The 21,827-nt window shown below is 35.4% G+C and overlaps 3 protein-coding genes across 5 annotated transcripts; 1 reads left to right on the forward strand and 2 right to left on the reverse strand.

Moving 5' to 3' along the window:
- Positions 1-70: 70 nt before the first annotated feature.
- LOC120631611 (histone acetyltransferase Tip60) lies at positions 71-18,199 on the reverse strand. 3 transcript variants are annotated; one of them, XM_039901258.1, is made up of 14 exons: positions 18,094-18,199; positions 17,888-18,014; positions 17,281-17,436; positions 15,334-15,465; positions 13,328-13,482; positions 12,319-12,513; positions 11,420-11,503; positions 9,415-9,616; positions 8,636-8,758; positions 7,619-7,781; positions 6,043-6,151; positions 4,277-4,380; positions 2,852-2,900; positions 72-305 (listed from the first exon to the last, which is right to left on the reverse strand). In XM_039901258.1, exons 1-13 carry the CDS (start codon positions 18,136-18,138, stop codon positions 2,894-2,896), a joined length of 1,602 nt encoding a protein of 533 aa, XP_039757192.1. In that variant the 5' UTR covers positions 18,139-18,199; the 3' UTR covers positions 72-305; positions 2,852-2,893. The 3 variants fall into 3 exon arrangements, with proteins under 3 accessions (XP_039757194.1, XP_039757192.1, XP_039757193.1); XM_039901260.1 differs by lacking the exon at positions 15,334-15,465 and having other exon boundaries at positions 71-305; XM_039901259.1 differs by lacking the exon at positions 2,852-2,900.
- Positions 18,200-18,382: 183 nt separating this feature from the next.
- On the forward strand, positions 18,383-19,624 carry LOC120631561 (mitochondrial import inner membrane translocase subunit Tim9-like). The gene is made up of 3 exons (XM_039901195.1): positions 18,383-18,625; positions 18,762-18,857; positions 19,407-19,624. The coding sequence occupies exons 1-3, from the start codon at positions 18,578-18,580 to the stop codon at positions 19,539-19,541; spliced, it is 279 nt and encodes a 92-aa protein (XP_039757129.1). The 5' UTR covers positions 18,383-18,577; the 3' UTR covers positions 19,542-19,624.
- Positions 19,625-19,934: 310 nt separating this feature from the next.
- Positions 19,935-21,699, reverse strand: LOC120631582 (keratin-associated protein 5-8-like). Its single transcript, XM_039901219.1, has 4 exons — positions 21,530-21,699; positions 21,137-21,174; positions 20,783-20,922; positions 19,935-20,468 (listed from the first exon to the last, which is right to left on the reverse strand). Exons 2-4 carry the CDS (start codon positions 21,162-21,164, stop codon positions 20,001-20,003), a joined length of 636 nt encoding a protein of 211 aa, XP_039757153.1. The 5' UTR covers positions 21,165-21,174; positions 21,530-21,699; the 3' UTR covers positions 19,935-20,000.
- Positions 21,700-21,827: the final 128 nt, after the last annotated feature.

Genomic DNA, 21,827 nt, shown 5'->3' on the forward strand with positions numbered 1-21,827 from the left:
ATTCGCTTTGATTAATTAGTTACTGTAAAATTGAGGTATTGTTCTTGTTAGCATTGTAAGTATACGAAGTCAATTAATCAAAGATACAATTACAAATAAAAATATTTATTTAATATCACATTAAACAAGGACATAGTTACAAATTTGTATCTACAACATTTTAATACAATCAAAGTTACCAACTTTTTATTTCCATCAGATTTTAAAATCGCTTGTAAATTAAATTTGTTTTACAAGACTGAATAAAAAGGACCCGCGCAGCATGCTTTTATCCTTTGTCATCACATCCTCTTAAATTGTCCTACCTGTAATTACAAACAATTTGCTTTAGCACTCATATTAAGGTTCATGATACATACCTAACTACATATTTTCAGCCTAATTACTAAAAAGCCGAAACTCTGGGCAAATTTTACAGTAGCATGGAACAATTGTAAACAATTGTTCGGAAAATCATACTTATTTTGCGGTACTAAATTACTTATTTTTGGGGTTCAGAATTCAGAAAACTAATCGACTTTTCGTAATAAACAATACTTCAGTATAGATTACGTCATATCTACCTAGATTACGGTGGGCCGAACCGATTCCAAATTAAATAGTGTACTGAACACTTCATGTCATATAAGATATGTTACTCATTGATTTTTAACTATTATAATTATTTTTTGCGCTCTTCTTGTGTTTTACGCTACTGTGGAGATAATACTAAAAGAATAATTCTGAAAGTTTTATAACGAATAAGGGCGAAATTAGTGTTCTTCTAATATCAAAATATAAGAACAATTTAAGTTCTTGTATAACTTCTTTATTACAAACAAGAGAATATTAAATTTAAATAACCCTACTTAGTTTTTGTTTATATATTTCGACAAGGTTCCATTCCATTCTCAGCGCGCAGATCTTCCAAATGTGTTTGAATAAGAGTAAGAGCTTTTTTTCATCGCCGTAGTCACTAAGAAACGAGTTTATCTCTGATAGCGATCGTGTTACTACTGTAAACGCAATTGAGATCCCATAGAATGTACTTAGCACCGTATCGAAAGTGTGTTTGTGACTCGTATTTGTGGAGTTTTAGTGGTAAGGTGAGAGACAACGAACTTAACCCATTATATTGATAGTGGTTATGTATTTTTCGTTTCCAGTGATAGCGGCGATGGATCAAACACCCTTAGAATGTGTTTATATATAAGCGAAGACGAGCGAGACGAAGACGAGTGGAGCGAAGCAAGAAGTGCGAGAAAAAGTCAGAACATAAAAATAGTTTGAAAGTAGTATGGAGTTTAACTTTGAGCTATAAATTAGAGCTATTTTTTCCAATCTCAACTCGGAAAAACCAAGGAATATATCGAGGCCGAAATTGCTGGCATAAATTCGATATACATATTAAGATGAATCGGTGTTTCATGCCGGGACAACTTCCCAACCCTGTCACCGAGCTTAATTTTGGTCGCGGAGTACTGCATCCATTTACAGGATGGCTCTGCGACGTACCGGTTAGATATTTTTAATAATGTTTTGTTTTTGGGTGACCCGTTACTAACGAGGCAATATGCAATGCAAAACTTTAAAATTTCGAACATCGTCAAACCTGTACATCGGTAGATCTAACAGATAATTTTCGGAAAGTTTGCTCAGTACCTAACCTATCCTAACGAAGGAATTTGGTGACAACATAAAAAAATAAGATAAAAACAAATTTTTGTTTGTATAGTGCGAAATGTTAGATTTATTTAATTCATTGAATGGTATCATTAAATAAATCTGCCATTTCAAGTGTTTAAAATACTAAATGAAGAAAGCAAATAAAAATGGATCACACAACTACTCAGGGTTCGTGAAATGGAAAAAGCTTCTAGGTTAGCGATAGACTTTATGATACTAAGATTAGATACCAGCAAGTTAAAAAAAGTTAGTGGACCGTACATAAATCGTCAATTGAAATATTATATAGAATAAAAGTCAAAAGTCAAAGTCAAAGTCAAAAATATCTTTATTCAAGTAGGCCCCATAGGTGGCACTTTTCATGCGTACATAAGAATTACACGGTAGTGAGATGATGGCGATAACCACATTCGTAACTTAAAACCAAAGCTACGAGGGTGCCAAACGCGTCCTGGTCTAAGAAGAAGCCCACAACAAACTTAGCCGGGTGTTTTTCGTTTTGGTATCACCATCTCACAATGTCATTTTAAATTATTAGAAGAGCAACCTGGTTAGAGCAATAAGTAATAAGAGGTCGATAAGTGTATAAGTTAGCGTTATTTTGGGATCCGAGAGGACTGCGGGTATCTTCTTAGATGTTTCGGATAAAATAGGTGACAAGTGTCTTTAATACATAAAAAATAATACTGTGCTTGTGTGAAGTTTGAAACCATGCGTTTTATAAGGTAATAAACTCCAAAACCGTGTTAGTAAATAGTCGCATATGAATCGAATGACGCCCGAAGCTTTTGTTAGCAGTTTTAAGTATGGATGAATGTTAAAATTTACAATAAATAAGACATACCGATATTCAAAAACCAAGAACTCTAAAATATTTTATGGTATCGGGAATTTAACCAGGATAAGTTTTGTTTATTGCAACTAGAAAATTCTGTGTTTGCTATTAAAATAGCGTTAAATACAAAATCATAATTAATTAACATCGGAATGTGTTATATCATTCATCAAAGTGTTTATTTCAATTCAAAACTTTTTTACAGCAAATTCAAAATCAAAAATATTAAGAGAATGGAATTGCTTTGGGTGTAACTTTGAGGGGTTCACATTTGTAACTGCGTATACTTGGTTTTTGATATCAACGGTTCGGATACATTGCGAATTGTCGTTAGATACAAAATGATCATACGTGTCGAAGCCAGAGTTAGATAGCTCGCATCTCCGATACACTTCAAACGCTGGCGACAAAAGAAAAATACCTTTATATTCATTTGAAGACAAAATAATAATACAAATATATGGTAAGATAATGTAGATTTCTTCACGGGAATATCACCTTTTATGTTGAAAAACCAGACCTATCATAGGCACTCATAAGCATATTTTTCGATTAATGTAAGGAGATAACTACTTTCGTTAACTTAGAACTGAAGCTGGAATCGTTTAAGGTTTTTTGTAACTAAATATCATCTTACAGTCAATTAATAATCAGGCTTTAAAGCTAAAGAAATTGAAACTTAAACTTATCGTTTATAAAATTAAAAGATGAACTGTTGCATGCTAGGTGAACTTAATTTGTAGTTATAGTTTGCTACATTATTGCTGGGTTACCAGGTACCCTTGTTAATATAAAACTTATCTTTGGAAACCTGTTATTAGTTTTAAGTTAACTATTTAGTATTTACAACTGTTGGTTTTTCAATTAAAGGGAAAAAATTTAAGTAGACCTAGTTCATAAGCAGTTTTGAAACGTCAACAGAGGGCAGATTCGACCAAGAAGCCGGCTCTGCCGGCCGGATTGCTCTTTCTCAACATAATTTTCCAGTTGTTCAATCTTTAGAATTTTACTATCTTGTGAGAGATAAGAGCGGAAGCGGGACAAATGCAAATGTCAAAAAAATATTATAATAGAAGCTTATGTTTTATATAAACAATGAGCTATTATTGAGAGACATAACAAATCATTTGTTATAAAATAATATAGTTTCTTTTGAATAAATAAACAGTTCTGTGTAGACTAGTAAACAGCTCAAGAAGTTTATTTTAACTAATCATATTGATATTGTTACAGTTGCATTTTCTTTTCAAACTTTGTAATACTTTTAAGACATTTTATGGCCATGTGTATGTTAGCTTGTCTTTCTTTTACGCAACGCAACAGAGCAATGTACTTTTTGTATGAAATAATTCAGCCTAGGTGTTATTCCAGGTTATTCAATATCCATTCCTCCGAATTCGTACTCCAGTTTTGGCTTGAAAGAGTTACAAACATCCATCAATCAAAACAACCTTTCGCATTTGCAATAGAAGTCTATTTATTTTATCCTTTCGCACTATGTGGTGAATATCCCAATCTATCAAGTTGCCCTTTCGAAAAACCCTTGTATATTTTCATTTAAGATATATTTATTAGAATGCGGTGTCTACAAGGAAATATTCCCGTGAACATATAATTATCTTATATTATTTAACATCATTTAAGAAAAAATAAAAATAACGTATGAGTTATTATATTAAACCTATTCGTTTTTGTAAATAATGAGCATAGAGCTTTTTAGAAACGATAAGAGAACGAGAATTTGATTGAATCGCATGTATGTGTAATAGAAGTTACCATTTCGCTCGTTTCGACCAATCTTTTGGTGTCCAATGCAAGCATTTTGGATCGATCCTTAATATTTTCTTTTCCATAGCCTTTTCATGCTGCTGTATTGTTTCCTGCAAAAGATAATAAAGGTAAAGTTAACGCGGGCTTATCAACGCCCCACTATTAGGCACAGGCTTTGTCTCTCACAGGAGAACGGTTTTAGAGCATAGATTCATCACGCCGCTCCAACAGCACAAAGCCCATCCTCACAAGGACCTACTATCTACATGGTATACCGGCCCCATGCATGAGATGCCCACGTCGGCTATTCCCCGTCGAATAGTCAAGACTGTGGGCACCTCTTTGCAAGACAGGCGTCTTTAAGTGGCGGATGAAGACGCGCTGTCTACGGAGCGCCCCACGAGAACCACGTAACCACCTGGACTTCCAAACGCTTCCTCGCCGCTGGCTGACGGGCGCTTGCCAATGCACATTGAGCGGCGGCCCATCTAGGACATACCAAGTCGCCGCAGCACCGCTGATCGCCGCGTCATAACGCAGGCTTGATCGCGCTGGCGCGACTTTTTCCCCGGACTCGACACCACGGACCCAACGGTCCCACCAAGTGACCCGTCTGTAGTTGCAGACGGCGATGCTACTACCGAAAAGGGCCATTGCCCTGAGCGGTTACCCCGAGCCCCATTTGGGACTCCGAGGAAGATTAGAGTGCCGCTCCAATGCGGGTTGGTGGGCTTTAACGACAATTAGAACAATCAAGTGATAATAACCGGGACCGACGGCTTTACGTGCTCTCTTCCTAACAACGGGCTGGTGCCGCAGATTCAATAATAGAAAATAGAAGAACCCGGGACCTTGCGAACCGTAGTTGAACATACTAACTACTAGACCAATGAGGCAGTTATATGAGGGGTTAGTGCGGGGTTGGCATTTAAATTTATTTATTTATTTATACTCTTTATTTGCACACAAATAAGAATACAAAAAAGAATAAAAGAAAACACAGACAGAAGAAGTATACAAAAGGCGGCCTTATCGCTTTGTAGCGATCTCTTCCAGGCAACCTTAGGATAAGGAAAACAAAAGGATAACATACTAAAAACAACATACTATACATAATAATAATATAACATACTATAAATAATATTAACTCATATTTTTTTGCGGTCATAATCTAGTGGTTAGACCTTCGGCCTCCATTCTGGGACCGAATTCGATCCACGGCACGCACCTCTCAGTTTTCGGGGTTATGAGCGTTTTTAATTTAACGCTTTTTGTGACAGAGCTCGTCAGAGGAAGTACTTGCCTTGCCTTGCGTTGGAGCACGGCCTAAAATCTCATTCTGAGAGGAAACATCAAACAAACATCTCTTCGAGACATAAGCTTACCGTAACTTATTACTTAGCGTAACTTATTCAGGTGACCTTCAAATTAAAGAGCAATGATAGCGATAAGGTTAGGACTTAGGCTTTACTCTCGGGTGCCGAGTTCGAATCTCAGCACCTCTTACTTTTCTAAGTTATGTGCGTTTAAAGTAATTAAAATATCACTTGTTGCAACGGTAAAGGAAATCATTGTGAGGAAACCTGCATGCCTGAGAGTTCTCCATAATTTTCTCAAAAGCGTGTACACGTGAAGTCCACCAATCTTCACTTGGCCAGTGTGGCAGGGCCTAAACCCTTATTTTTATGGGAGGAGACCCGTGCCCTGTAGGGGGACGCCGGACGGTAATGAGTCGATATGATGATGATGCAATACTAATCCATTCAACTTACCTGATTAACCGATACTATGTACTGTCCTTTGTAGTAATTAATGAGGTTTAAATTCTGTAATGTACTTATGACGTCCTCTTTCTTTATACTCGTCAATTCGCAAATTTCACTGCAATTAAAGTATTATTAAATTATTGTACATTTTGTTACCATTGTGCACGCCTTTTTGTGCCCAAGGTTACGGCAGATCAGAATACAGTTGTTACCACCCCCCACTGTCCACTGGTGACTAAGGGAATATAACGGGGAACGGGCAGCAGTGGACTCTGTGCTTCTACTACCATCGACCACACTCACCAATCCGTCTGCCTAGCGTGGTGATTATAGGAAAACACTTCAGTTGGGGCCATTAGTACAGCAGTCGACTGTTATGGGGTTTTTATGATGATTGATCATTTGTCTTTACAATTATTCATTGTAAAGTCAGCATCTCCTGAGAATGCTCCGGTTTCGGAGTGAAACGTGCGTAGAGGGTTCATTGCGGAAGATCTGTTCGGTGTGGAGTATAAGGATTGAAGAAATTATAAAAAACACCATACAGATTCTCCTGCTTTTCGCGGACTATAGCAAATTAAGCTTAATTTTCATGATCGATCATTTGTCACGTACGCATCCACGTACGCATATCACGTCATACACCATCGGTATGCACATAGTTCGGAGAAAAGATGGACGCGGTGCTGGAATGGCAGCCTTGCACTGGTAAGCGCAGTGTTGGTCGACCCCCAACGAGGTGAACAGGCGACATAAAGCGCGCCGCAGGTAGCCGCTGGTTCCAAGCGGCACAAAACCGTGGAATTTGGAACTCTCTAAAAAAACGCCTATGTCCAGCAGTGGACGTCGATAGATTGATATGATGATGATTGGCCATCGTTACGCTGCAAAATTCACGACCGAACGTGTGTACCTGGCCTAAGATTTAGTCAATAAATAAATAAAAGCCTCAAAGTAAGAGTAGCTTGTGTTATGGGTGCTAAGGCAACTGGTGAACATTTTTATGAATAATATACATAAATACTTATAGACCCAGACATTGAAAAACATTCATGTTCATCACACAAATATTTTTCCAGTCGTGGATGATGAATTCACCGCCTTGGCTTCAGAAAACAGGGTCATCGCCCACTACGGCAATCGGTCCTCAATGCCTCAACGATGCCTAATTCTGTGCATAAATACTTATAATATATAGATAAACACCCAGACACTGAAAAACATTCATATTCTTTACACAAGCATTCTTCTGAAAAGCAAAACTGTCCACTTCACGAATCACCAGACAATGCTTGTTTTTTTTTGGATTCGATTACACTACCTAATCTGTAGTTTTGTAACCGTTTTAGTAAAATTTTGCTAGATTTAGTTATACACAATATATAAACCGAAAACACCGAAACAACGTAATTAATCAAATATTTGGTGACTTTTAGGTGCAAGAAGTTGGCTTACTCCCGGCCCTAAAGATTTCAAGATTTCATTCGTCTAAACACGCACATCGTTGCGTGGTTTAGGCTGGCGTATTAATAATGTGTTTGCAGTTTTTAAACTAAACATAAATATATATATAAATACTTACTTGATGGTAATAATAGGTTTCTCATTATCTCCCACGGGCTTGATATTAATAAGGATTTCCAGTATTGTTTGAGCCCAGTAACTTCTGTATGAAAGCAATCCAAGATCTGATAATGGTTTCTCTGGTGAACCAGTTTTACCTTCGAACTTTGACAATTCATAACCTAAGAAGAAATATTTATTTTAGTCCTATTTTTTATTTTGTTCTTATTCCACTACAGATAAGCCCTCGACCGCAAACTCACCAGGTGGTAAGTGATGACGCTGTCTATAGTCAAAGTCAAAGTCAAATTCAAATAAATATAGATAAATTTAAAGTTGTTAAAATAATGACAGTCTACAGCCAATACATATTTGAAAATTTAATGTATGTTCACAAAAATATATCAAAATTTAAAAGAAAATGTGACTGCAGTAATTTGAACGTTAGAAGCAAAAATAAACTTACAGTGCAGTACACTAGACTACACAAAATAAGCAATTCATTTAAAGGAAATTGTATACAATTTTAAAATAAATTACCGGTTGATATCTTGGGGATGTCACTAAAAACAATTGTGTTAACAATTGCTCTAACCAGGTTGCTTCTTAAATATTTTCTAATGACAATGTGAGATGGTGATAACAAAAAGAACACCCGGCTAAGTTTGTTGTGGGCTTCTTCTTAGACCAGGGCGCGGTCGGAACCCTCGTAGCTTTAGTTTTAAGTTGACGATTGTAGTTATCGCCATCACTTCGCCTGTTGGTTATTTTTTATTTTTGTTTCACCATCTCACATTGTCATTTAAAACTCTTAAAGAAGCAACCTGGTTAGAGCAACAATTTAGTGCAGCTTTGTGTTTTCACTCCCCCCTCCTCTTCCCGCGGGTATCGTACGAGGCGACTAAGGGGATATATCGGAGAACGAGCAGCAGCGTCCTCTGTGCTACTACTACCCCCTCCCCCCTCCTATTAAGAGAGGCCTTAAGTCCAGCAGTGTTACAGGCTATTGATGATAATACTAAAAATGAATACTTACTAAATTCTATGAGTAGGGTTCCATATCCTTTCCTTTGGTATGGAGGCAAGGTCAATATACACGCTACATTGTAGTCTTCTGTACTCTCCTTCTCTTTTGAAAAATAGCCTACTATGTGAAATCCTGAAAGAGATTTACATAAATGAAACCTTAGTTATTTGTTTATTTCCAAAGACACGCCATGACTTAACAGATATCAGAGTCTAAATTTATGACACAAAATTAAAATAAATAAAACAACTTCTATTAATTGTGCTAAGAAGTTACTTTTTTTACGAAACAACGCAATTAATCAAATATTTTAACTCTTATCTCTGTGGTGCTAGAATTTGGCCGAAAAATTTCATTTGTCTAAACACGCTCATCGTTCCGTAGTTTACAAAATTTTAAAAATAAAACAACTTGTATGAATTGTGCTAAGAAGGTACTTAGAAGTTTCTTTACGGTGTAAATTTGAATTTGAAATTTGAAAAACTACATGGTACGGGTCTCTTCTCAGAACGAGAAGGGTTTTGTCTATTACGCTGTCCAAGTGTGGATTGGTAGACGTCAAAAACTTACCGCCGATGTTTTTGAGTTTGACCTGGGCACAAAAAAAAAATTTACGTCCTAAAGAAACTTTATGTAGTTAAAGTAGAACGTTATGGAGAACTCTCAGGCTTGCAGGTTACCTCAAGATGTTTTTTCATCACCGTTATTCACCGTTAAAGCAAGTGATATTTAATTGATTTATTTGAAAAAGCATATTCCTCCGAAAACCTGCATAACATGATACATACCCCTAGAATCAAATTCAGTCATCACATAAAACAAAAAGGGGTCCGTATCATAATACAAAGTTTTGTGGTCCAAAAACAGTTTGGCGAGCAAACACAGGTTCTGAGCGTAGCATTTGTTCTTTCTACCGTCAATTTCAAAGAAGGATATACTGCCTTTCCGATAAATTTCGTTACCGGGCGGGTGTTTTAGTTTGCATTTGATCTGAAACCAAAAATATTCAATGAGGTAAATTCACCAAATGAGGATCATACACCCAGCATGCAGCGTGGTGGGTTTAAGCTCCACATCAATGAGTATATACCTACATAATGCGTGTATGAATAGTTTATACGCAGAGTTCTAAATTCTTTATGAATCTAGAACTCTGCGTATCAAATATTTTTTGCCTAAATAAAGTTTATTATTCTTTAAAAAAAATTACAGACACATGAGGCTTAACATCGGGCGGGTCTGGTTGACGGGTGCATGCCTTGCGAAATTTTGCTCTGTTTTGCCGTTTATAGGTGTTCGGCTTAACAAACTAATCTTATTTTCCTCGAGCAATTTAAATATATTTTTTTTATGAAATATATTATTATTGTCATGGAAAAGAACAGCGCCATCTCTGTTCAATCGTATTCTAACTATATGTTTACGTCATTCAAATTGGCTTATATACAACGTGTAACTGAATTATGAAATAATGTTGAAGGATGCATAAGTATATCTCATAAGGAATCACCCTGTAAAAATATTAAATCAAATAAAGCATATTTAATTTTTCATAAAAACGAATCCAAAATAATAAATGTTTACTTATGACAACCCTATTGCAGATAAAAGACCGACCCGGGCCTAGTACTTACGCTAGGCGACGCGTACCTTATAAAATGACAAGAGGCACATGATTTTCATCTTGCATTAGATGTTGGGGCTGTATCTGATTTCTTTCAGTAAAAACTATACTATATAACTACTCTCTGGTTCTCGGTTTCACAGAGAAGTCTACTCTCTGGTTCTCAGTTTCACAGAGAAGTCTCAGAGACAGTACATAATGTAACTTTAAAGCCTGTGAAGTATTATTTCGGTTTTCACTTACACGTTGTATACTTTAGTCGTATTTTTAATTAGACGAAGCCAACTGACAGTAGCTAATGTCACTTTGTAAAATAATGTTGCCATATTTAAAGTAATAGTCGTCGAAAACTCGTTGGTATGTATAAAGCACGACTAAAATTCGAACCCCGTAACCGATATCGGCAGTTCGGCACACTAACTATTCACTAGTCAATCGAGAACATTTCATTCATTCGCGAGTTTCTTCAATGATTCACTTTGTCACAACACTATTTTTATTTCATCATAAACTCACAACACAGTAAACGTCAGTTGACTTCGTTTAATTAAAAATACGACTATAGTAGCGACCCGCCCCGGGTGTGTGTTGATGTGTTGGGCAATGTATGTGCGTAAGTATGTATGTATGTATGTTATTGAGCGAGAATTCGGATGCCAAGCCCGCCACCCGCCCTGACTCCGCTTCTTAAATCTCTGGTATCCTCTAACATATTCATTTTAAGGATATGCTGTAGTGAGAAGCTTTGAACATGAAATGCACAATGTATCTATTTTATTTAATTGGATAAGGAATAATACTCTATTCTTTTAAATAGCTTGCTAAAGAAACTATACTTTTTTCGTTATATCTAAAAGATAAAAATGGTTACTGTAGGTTATCCTTAAGAGATAAATATGTACCATATGAAACTTGTTTATCAGTCTTTTTAAGGTATACAATTGCGTGGTACATTAATTTGACCTATCACGTAAGGTTTAGTCAGCGTTTGCAATGTAAGCCCACAAAAATTTTTTTGTTACGACATAAAATTACGAATCTTTGAATTTCTTTGCTTCACTATAATATGGATGTATACGACATTCTATTTAATTTGTTAATTACAACTTACTTCCTATAGTTACACTACGAAACATATTGCTATGAGATACTGTGAAAATATAACTTACTAAATGTCTTTCCAAACACTTTTTTGTTTTTCTATATTTGAGACAAAACTCGCAAATGTATATACATGCTAAATTGACCATTTCCTGAAAAATAAAAGTAACAGAGAATTAAAATTATTAACAGTGGTTTTATGCGGTGATACAATATAATCTTCGGTCATGCATTAATATGCAAGACACATTTTTTACGAATCTTCTCGTAATCCCATCAGTGTAGCTTAGCTTTATCTTATATCTTTAAATGAGGAATTCTTGTATATATATATAATTGGAATCTCATTCATGAAATTTAGTATACAGGGGGTTTCGGGGCGATAAATCGATCTAGCTAGGATTCATTTTTAGAAAATGTCATTTTATTTGTGTTTTACGGTAATAACAGATTAGGTGCAGACGAAGTTGCACGGGTCAGCTAGTTTGTTTTTATATTAGTATTAGTTAATTCTTTCAACTAGACTTGTTTGTCTGGTGGGAGGTTTCAACCATTACTTCTTACCACCCTACCGATGAAGCCGGTGCCGTGAAGCGATTTAACGTTCCGGTAAGATACCGCGTAGAAACCGATAAGTGGTATGAGTTTAATACAACTGCCATATCACTAACAGGTCAGCCCGCTACCACCTTAGACTGAATCATTACTAACTATCATTTGAGATTGCAGACAAGCGCTTACTGGTAGTGGAATAAAAAAAAATAACGTTATCTCTATCTTTGACCCCATTTGAACTTAAAAGTAAACATAGCAGAAAGTTATGGTTGTCACCGCGTATTTTTAAGTAACCACAATTATTTCTCTAAAAGTAAATCATGAAATGGTTATAGAATGAAGTTTATAGTGGGTACCCTTTTTCCAACTAAACGTGCATACTTTTTTTAATATGTTGGAAAAACGATATTACCTGTGGATAAGGTGCAAAATACCAAGGCCGTATCCTATGTCGGCCCAATTCAATCATTTCGATGTTCTTCATCCTAGTAACCAAGTCGTCGTGGCCGTGAGCGACCAAACTGCCAGACTGTCGCGGCCTAGTTGTTGGTGTTGCTGTGCCACTGACAACTGTGTCGCCACTGTCGATCGATTCTTGCGTTTCATTCTGGAGTAAAAGAGGAATGTTTGGTTTAAGATAATCCAATCAATGGCAAAAAGGTTTGTGACGAAAACTAAAGCAATCGCATATTCAATATTCATTTATTTTAAGTAGACCCTGTTTAAGCACTATTAAGTCTATCTGTTTGTAGTGACTCTACCAGCCGTTCTACCGAGAATAAGCCGGATAGTAAGAAATGCTAATTTTCAATTACCGTATTAGCCTTAAGACTTCGCTCCGGGCACATCCCACTGAATGGATTTGTACACCTAGTGGGAAAATCCTCTTCGCCTAAGTGCTCAGAGTGCAATACTATCGAGGATGCTTATTACATTTTTGTGGAATGTGTCCGAAGCGATTTAGAAAGAATCTCGTTCAGGGCTCACTTTAATATTGATTTGCGGGAATTGGGGGTATGTAACACTGTTTTGGCGCATCCATTATCTAAGGAGGCCAGAAAACTTTATGACATATATAAAGTGTCCAAGAAGTAACAAACCCTCCATAAAAATTATGCAAAAAAAATAAACGATCGGTTATTCTGTCTTGCGAGATACGAAAGCGTAGCGGTGCTACCAAGCAACCTTGTCTTTTCTTTAAAGTAATTACTGACGGACCAAGCCATCGCCTATAACCTGAGCCAAACAACGCAAGGCATGCAAGGAAGTCGTCCTACAAAGCGCCGCCCCGTGTCCATAAACCTGAGGCGAAGATGTGATGATATCTGCGTCGGTTATTTCGAAAGAACTGGGTGCATCTGGTTGACAAAATAAAGTTCATTGTAATTCGTGGACTTCACAAAATACTTATCTGTACTTACGTCAATATCCATGGAGTTAGCTTTCCGTTTCCTGTTCATTTTCTTCTGTAACGCCGCGGCCAGTACGGCGCCACCATTGACCAATGACGACGAATCATTGCCGAGCGTGGGACTTGCGGGGCGGGAGATTAACTGACGGGGCTCCCCCGGTGTACCTTAAAATGAGAATTATTTTTAGACAAGATCAAATGCTCAATCAAGTCAAATCTGTCTGACAGACCTTCCAAAAAGTTTCAAAAGTGTTAAAATAGACCTATTTTAAATGTACCAAATTTTATTTATTTTAAATAATTCAGACAGGGCCCCAAGCCAAAAGACGTGACAATGATAAAGTTGTACAAATTGAGTTGAATATAAAATAGACCCCAAACAAGACCAATTAATTGTCAGAAGCGACAACCCAATATTAAAAAACCCAACAAAAAACGGGATTACGGACGGAAGAAGAAAACTTTGGGAGGTCGCCCATTAAGTCTTTTTGCAAAAATTTTGTAGCACGTTCCGTTAGCGCACTACTACACTACACTACTTTTGGTCTTCTGTAGCATCTGCAATTAACGACAGAAGCGATACAATCGCATTACATCGATTCTCCATCGCTTCTACATCCATGCAAACGCCCGTCTGTATTGATTCAGCATCATTTGACTGTTGCTGATGAAATAGGTTTAAGGAAGAGTTTTTGGTAAAGCAATTAAATATACTTGCTTCAATGGTGAAGGACGACATCATGAGGAAACCTGAGAATTCTCCAAAATGTATTCAAGGGCGTGTGAAGTCTACCAACTTGCACCACCACCAGTCCACCTCGTAGTCAGGCCGTAGTCCACCACGCTGGCCAAGTACAGCCAGCGTGGTGCACTGCGGTCTAAACTCTTCCCATTCTGAAAGGGGACCCGTGCCCTTTAGTGGGCCTTTAATGGGTTTATAACGGCGAGACGCTTGCATCGAATGCAAAACTGTGTTTACACGGAAGAAGGTATACAACCAGCGATAGAATTGCGACTATATCGTTAGTACCCGTAAACGAAGTAGGTGACTACCATCGGAAGGGGATATTTTTAAACACAAGGTAAAACCTATAGAACCATTTTAAAGAAACTTTTAAAGTCTAAACATAAATTCCAGATCCAGCTAGTGGAGAAGTTGTTAAATACATCAAAGTAGGAAATTCTTTTGCTTTTTGGCTTTTATGTGTGCCAAGTATGCATTTTGAACTATGTGATAATGTCAAGAGATTTATTTGTACTAAAAATATTAAAAATAGTGCATTCATCTTTAATTTGTGGTGGCAATGTTTAATTTTGTACACCCAAATTATAAAATAAGCTTTCGGAAATTCGGATTTTTCTCAAAAGTATATATAATATATTTTGCTGGCCCACAGCTGGGAACAGGTGCTGCTACTCACTCTCTCGAAAGAGAGAGATTTAGAGCAACTACCTTCCAATGCCATAGCACATGTTAGTAATAATATCCAGGGCTGAACACTTAACATACTTTCAACCCAATTTACTACTAACCTCGGGCTTTTTTCGCATTGTTATAATGGAATGCCTAGCAACTAAATTAGCTAAAGACAGAATTATTTAACATAAAATAATCTCTAATTCTATTTCTATGCATGAAAAGTTAAAAAGTTTGATAAAGAAAATCATGCTACTAATTTTCAATGTCGCTATGGATAATAAACCAAAAGAACCAAATGCATAAATCATCATTGTTTGCCAAAACTTTACCTGTATGTAGAATAATTAATTTATTATCTTTTAAAGTAACACTTTAACTTATGGGAAATTATGACCATAAAAATGTTCTGATTGTGCATATAGTTCAGCAGTTTGGCAATACAATAAGGGTTTATATAAAAGAGACTATATTTTAGGTGCTCGTGCAAAATTGCAAATGTGTTGTGAATAAATTGCTTTAATTTAATATTAAACATAATTTTTGGATAATTTGGGCCGAATATTTTTGATATAGAAAATATAAGCAATCCAACATACCAGGTGTTAATCTTTGTGTGGAACCATTGAGTGCATTGTTATGAATTTTCTCAGGTATTTTAGGTGTTGTTTGATGAATCACATTCTCTCTACTATTAACACATTTCAGACTTTCATTGCAGACGTTATCATCTGCAGAAAAAACATTGTTTCATATATATAATTAATTAAAATTCATATATTCAACTCTTTACAACATATGACAGTTGTATAATTATGTTTTCACTCAAGAGGAAGCTTTTATGACCAAATTTATAATTACACATACGGGTTAATACAATTATATTGAAAATTCACAACATTAAAAAGAAGAATCTAATACACAATGAACATTGTAATTTTTAAGTATATTACAATCGTTATCATCCGTGTCGGGTCAAAATGCTGAAAAGAACTTTCTTCTTTTAAGTGGCTCAAGAAAGCAATAACTTATACAGATGCGACTGCTACAAAAGGTGCTGAGTTGAAAGCAGTAGCTATGCTAGAATATGGGCCCTAGTGTCCAAGAGGTCCCCAATAGTGCTATACAAATAGATAAAATTGGAGTGCCTGTCTGTTCAAATACGGTGGAGTAGTTATAGGCTCTCTGAACTCCTTGTTGTTGAACATTACGTTGTTTAGAATTTACTAAGATTTTAAATCGTGGGACAACTCGGATGATAGCAGATTGGATATACCATAATTCATGAAAATTATTACATTTTTGTAGTTGAGTCAAATCAAGGGAATTTTGCTATTTGAAAGAATAAAATTAATACATATTATTTATAGTTACAAGAGATTCCTGTCTTTATGATATCATTTGACTTAACTTTATACATACAATATGCTACATTATATTATTTACAGATTAACAAAAGAAGTATATTGTTGAAATATAGTTCTTTTGTTAAACTGTCAAAAATGTATGTAAGCTATCATTTGAATTCAAATTTACATACTTGATATGCCGGTAGTAAAAATCACTGTAAATCAAATTTTATTTTATGTAAGAGCATATTGTATTTAAATTTTATTTTGTAATGGATTTAAAAATTGATTAAAGATACCTAACATGCTCAAGCTACCTTTTATAGTTAGGTAGTAATAAAAAGTAGTATTAAAAAAGTTAAATTGCTAATGCCTAAAAATTACAGTACCCTCCAAGCAATATTTAAAATGACATAGATACAAAAAGTTTAATTTATTTCATTTAAAGACAAGCAAGTGTATCGTTTTTGTATATAGAAAGGAACACCATGTTGTCATATACTTAGAACATAAAAAATATCAAAGCTTAATATTTATATATGTTAATTATTATTTATGCTTTGCAGCAGTGCTTTGCATAGTGATCAGAGACAATCATGTCTAGATACTTGTTTTAAATATGACTTGTCGAGGACACTATGAAAAACCAATGAATAATCAATATTTATTTACAGTACCTTTGAAGGTTATTTTTCTTGTCCTTGGGCATAAAACTTTTTGGATGGCTACACAGTATAAGGCACATTTTAGTGTTAATGCGTTGTAAAAATACTTGTCTATGTTTCAGAGCATTTTGTATGTTGCAATTCAAGGAGTGGTTGACATTTCATACTGGGCAGTGTAAATACTACTTATTTTTATATATATACTTATGCTTGGTTGCAATCCCACCTTATGATATGTGTATGCCGGATGACTGACAACATTACTCTTGATTTGAAGGAAAAGTAGTTGGAAGATTGAAGCTATTAGGGCATTCCAGATTTTTACAAATGAGGAACCAAAGGGCTTCAAACTATGTGTAGTGATTTTGTTGTTTGACAATAAAATTACAAGGCATTACAATGTGGTCCGTTACTGTTTGGCACATGTGGTTTAGTTTTAATATCTATAAACTATATTAAAACATATAGTTACAATAAAGAAAGTGCAAACAAAAATAACTGAAGACAAATAGCAAAACAAAAACACACATACTAAGAAAATTAGGCATGACGCCACCTCCAGATCCTATGTGGGTCTTCTTTGGTGTAGTTGTCCCACCAGTAGCTCCACTGCCATCCCTCCTGGGAAACTGTACCTTTCTGGTGTCCAACCATGATTCTTCAACCCATTCGTCCAAACGTTTATTAACTGAAAACATTGTTTCATAGAAAATTTTATAGTAAAATATATTATTGTTAGCTGACATACTAAACTATTCAGTTCTTAAATGTAAATGTCTGCACCTACTTAGAATAAAGTAGTATACAAACTGCTTTAGGCGAACAATTATTATCACATGTAATTGAAAAAAAGACAACAAATGAACTCTAAGAGGCTTGAAGATTGATAAAGCAGATTTCTTAAGTAAATGCTGGTAATGGGAAATTATAAATTCCAAAATGCAATTAAGGATAGACCAAATGAAACCATTTGGTTTATTTATAAGACGTAACGTAACAGGCCTACTTTATAGAAATCAAAACTAGCAAAAGACATAAATAGTCACAAATGTACTGTTATTCTAGTATTTCTACAAATGACTGGAAACAAAATATTCAAGTTGGTACAATTTTTAAAGGTTATAAGTATAAAAACTTACAATCTACGTAATGCACATAATATCCTCTTTGGCCTCGGACCTCTTTGATGCTAATAATCTCTGCGAGAGGCCAATCATCACCACCTTGCATTCGAACTGGTAACCTGCATCCTTCCACCAATGAGGCCTGTATATTTTTAGTAAATTATTATCCATTTTTGGTAAAACATTAACTGTATTCTCAAACTAAATAATTGATAACGTACTGCTGAATCACAAAAAGTTGTAATTTCGTCCTCATTATCATTCATTCTGTAAATACAAATAAATAAAAATAACACCAAATTCTCGTCTCTTGTCAAACAATTCTGACTTTTGATAGCTGTCAGTAATTATTTGACTTTGACATTTTTCCACAGATTAGAATACTCACAGACATAAAACTAGTACAGTGTATAAGTTGTCATTCTTGTACACGTCTTTACATAGTCTGGTTTTTGTAATTTTCTTAGGTTGGTAAATTTGGAAATAAGTGTCAAAACTGCCAGTGTCTAGTGTCAAATATCAAAATCTAATTCTAACCTCATTATTTGAAAATTGCAGTAGTTCTCCTGTTAGTATCTTTATAATTTTCGTATCAATTACTATAAAAAGTAATTTGTACGTAATAAAAGTTTCAACAGCTGTACGCATTTGAAAATAACTACATTCCTTTTATTTATTGAAAGTAAAACTTAATTCTTCTCTAAGATGACTTCTCCGCAAGGAATGATGAGTGAAGCTGATCAAATTAAAACGGTGATAATAAACTATGAAATAAATATTATGAATTATTAATGAAACTCAAGTTTATACGATGCATTTGTTATTGATTAAGTCGTGTTATTTTTAAGATTTCTGTTTTGTCTCCAACATTTCGTCATGTCTTTTTCAGTTCAAAGATTTCTTGGTCCAGTACAATAAATTGTCGGAACTTTGTTTTAATGACTGCATACACGACTTCACTTCGAGAAACTTGCGACCATCAGAGGTATTACTTAGTCTATTTTTAATAAACAATTCAGAAATAAAATAAATTATGTAGTTGAACTTAATTATTAAGATGTAAATCCCTCTCTCTTGTGGGATAGGAGACCTATTCCCAGCCATGGGGAATGTATAGGTTAAAAGATAAAAAAACATTCTTTTTTGAAACCATTTTCTTTATAACAAAAAGTCTTAACTATTATTATAAATCTGAAAGTGTGATTGTTTTTCATTCCTTCACACCTTTACTAGGCAACTAATCAACTTGATTTATGGCATAGAATTAGTTGTAAGGATTGAGAACAAGATAGACTACTGTTTAACCAGGAAAGCAAATGTTTCCCATCAGATATGTGTAAAACTGTAATAAACATGTTTAATTCTTTAATGAATATACACAAATAAAATAGATTTTCTTCGCTATAATAGGTATATAGATCTTATTTATTATATTTCAATATAAAAAAAATGCACTGAATGACAAAAAAATTGTTAAGAAATCAAAGCATGGAATCGTGAATCTGAAAGTAAAGTATCACCTTTTGTTTTCTAGGACAAATGCACATCAAATTGTATGGAGAAGTATTTGCGCACCAACCAAAGGGTGTCTCAAAGGTTCCACGAGTTCCAAATGATTGCTAATGAGAACATGTTAGCATTAGCTCAAAAATCGGGTAATCAGAGTTAAAGTTGCATTTAAGTTAGTATTAATTTATTCTATTAGAGTTTTGATTTGAATGTTGAATAATAAAATGTTGTTGATATACTTTGCTCTATTTGTTATTATCGGTCTGATACTTTATGGAACAATTCGGCTATGTTTTATGACTACCTCCCTTGCTCAGCGGTTAGCACTGTGTTATTTATTTAAAGGGAAGGGGAGGAAATCGGTCCGTCTGTTCAGATCTTAGTCACCCAACCTACTAAGTCCTATCACCTCATATCATGGGGGTTGCAAATGTATTTCTTGGCCCTTGTCAATGGCAATAACGTAATTGTTTGATTTATAAATAGGAGAGAAGTTTTTGTAATGAATTCATTAAAAAACAAACACGATTATGATAAGGCAATTACTTTTGTTTATTGGTGAGCCATAAAGTAGTTTTATTATATAGATGGAAGTTGGTTTTCTCACACATCATACATTTCACACTTTCTTCGGGCAAGGTTTGAAGCATCTCTGCTCCGGCGGTGAAAAATCCAGAACAAAAGACGATTGAGAGCTTGTGTAGTCGAAATGGTAATCATTGTACTTTGCTTCCACACTGTATTTACCTTCTGAGCTAGGATCGTCGTCTGCGTTTAACACGTATTTCAATGGATAAGGACCAGAGGGTGCATTGGATATATTGGAAGGTTTAGTGCATATCTTGTATTGACCTCCGTGTCTGATGATCCTAATAAGAGGTTGGGAGCAAGGGGGTTGTTTGCAACAAGATGTTGACGATGGACAGACCGCAATACATTTGGGGGGTGCACAACATGGCTTTGAGCATGAGGGTTTGGTGCATGTTGACGTACATGGGGTACAGTCGCTTGTCTTCATACAGTTGTGCTGTTCGATTTTTCTGAGAACGGGGCAGGCAATGTGGCCCGGACGCCATCCACATCGTAGCTGAAAGACGTTAAGGTTAAGCATTTGATATTTTTTGATAAATTATAACATGATCATTCTTTAGTTTATCCCACTTCTGCCTTCTGACCTTCTTAGGAGACAAGGATTAAGACCTAATATTCCCATTCCCCTGCTTATATGTTAGTTATAATAATCGGGACCGGGGTGATGACTTAACGAGGTGAATGAGTGAGCTATGGGTGTAAACACGTTGATATGGCTTGATACGTTATCGACCACTAGAACAAAAAGGCAGCGATCGAAAAGTAGTCGAGCACCTTTTTTATTTGTATAAATCAAAGGTTAAATACTACCTGATGTTCAGGCGAATCTTTAGCTGTATAGAACCATCCCATATGCTTTGGTACCGGTCCAGGTTTAACATCGTCTCTTATTAAACATCGATGTTTTGGAAGACCACATCTGCCCAAGCAACTGGTTGATGATTTGTTTGCTACAAAAAAAAATCGCAAGTTTAATGCTGCGCTTCTGTCCAACACTTTATGTTCAGCAGCATGATAGAAAAGGGTCGACCAGCAGGCAAGCAAGTGAAATATGATACGAGAATTCTTAGCAAGGAATTTGTGGAAAAGTGCACATCAATGTCTAAAGCTAGTCGCAATTAACCTGATTGTGTATTTGCGAAAAATTAACTAAGTATTACTCACCGCGCCCCGGCTTACAGCAACATGCCATTTTTGGAAATCTAAAAGTAAATATTTAGGTAAGAAGTCTTAACGTTAAATTTTAGATTGGAAAATAAAGTACCATCGTTTTAATGTAGAATCAATGACATGTATCCACTATGTGATTTGCTTGGGCTAACCCTTTTGTCAGGGATGGGTAGGTAAATATCTATTTAAATGGGTTTCATTATTTCAGCCAAATTCATATGGGAACGTTACTTCAAACCGTTTCTTAACAGGTTCTTGGAAGAAGACTGAGTGTCAGAGAATTTAGTAAGTTCGGAAGATTTAAATTTGATAGCAAATTGGTTTATGCCGTAGGGTAGCTGTAGGCACCTATGTTATACATAATGTCTGCTTATACGTTCTACTTACTTGATTTTGGAATTTTGTAAAATTATTGCAGATTGGTCATTTTATTGTTGATCTTTTATCCATCGCAATAGTTGGACCGAGTCATTTTGTGTAAATCAGATATGTATGTGACCAAAGCAAAATTATAAAATTAACAACATATATTCGGGGTGTTCACATACTGTCTAGGTCTGACGTCCGATAAATTTTCTCTGGCATTGAATACTGTCAAATATTTATTTTCTTATTATCAATCTTTATAGGCAGGATCTCCTCAACTGACTTTCAAAAAAGAAGGTTCTCATTTCGTCTTAATTTT

This window comes from Pararge aegeria, chromosome 18, assembly GCF_905163445.1.
Source record: "Pararge aegeria chromosome 18, ilParAegt1.1, whole genome shotgun sequence".
Lineage (NCBI taxonomy): Eukaryota > Metazoa > Arthropoda > Insecta > Lepidoptera > Nymphalidae > Pararge > Pararge aegeria.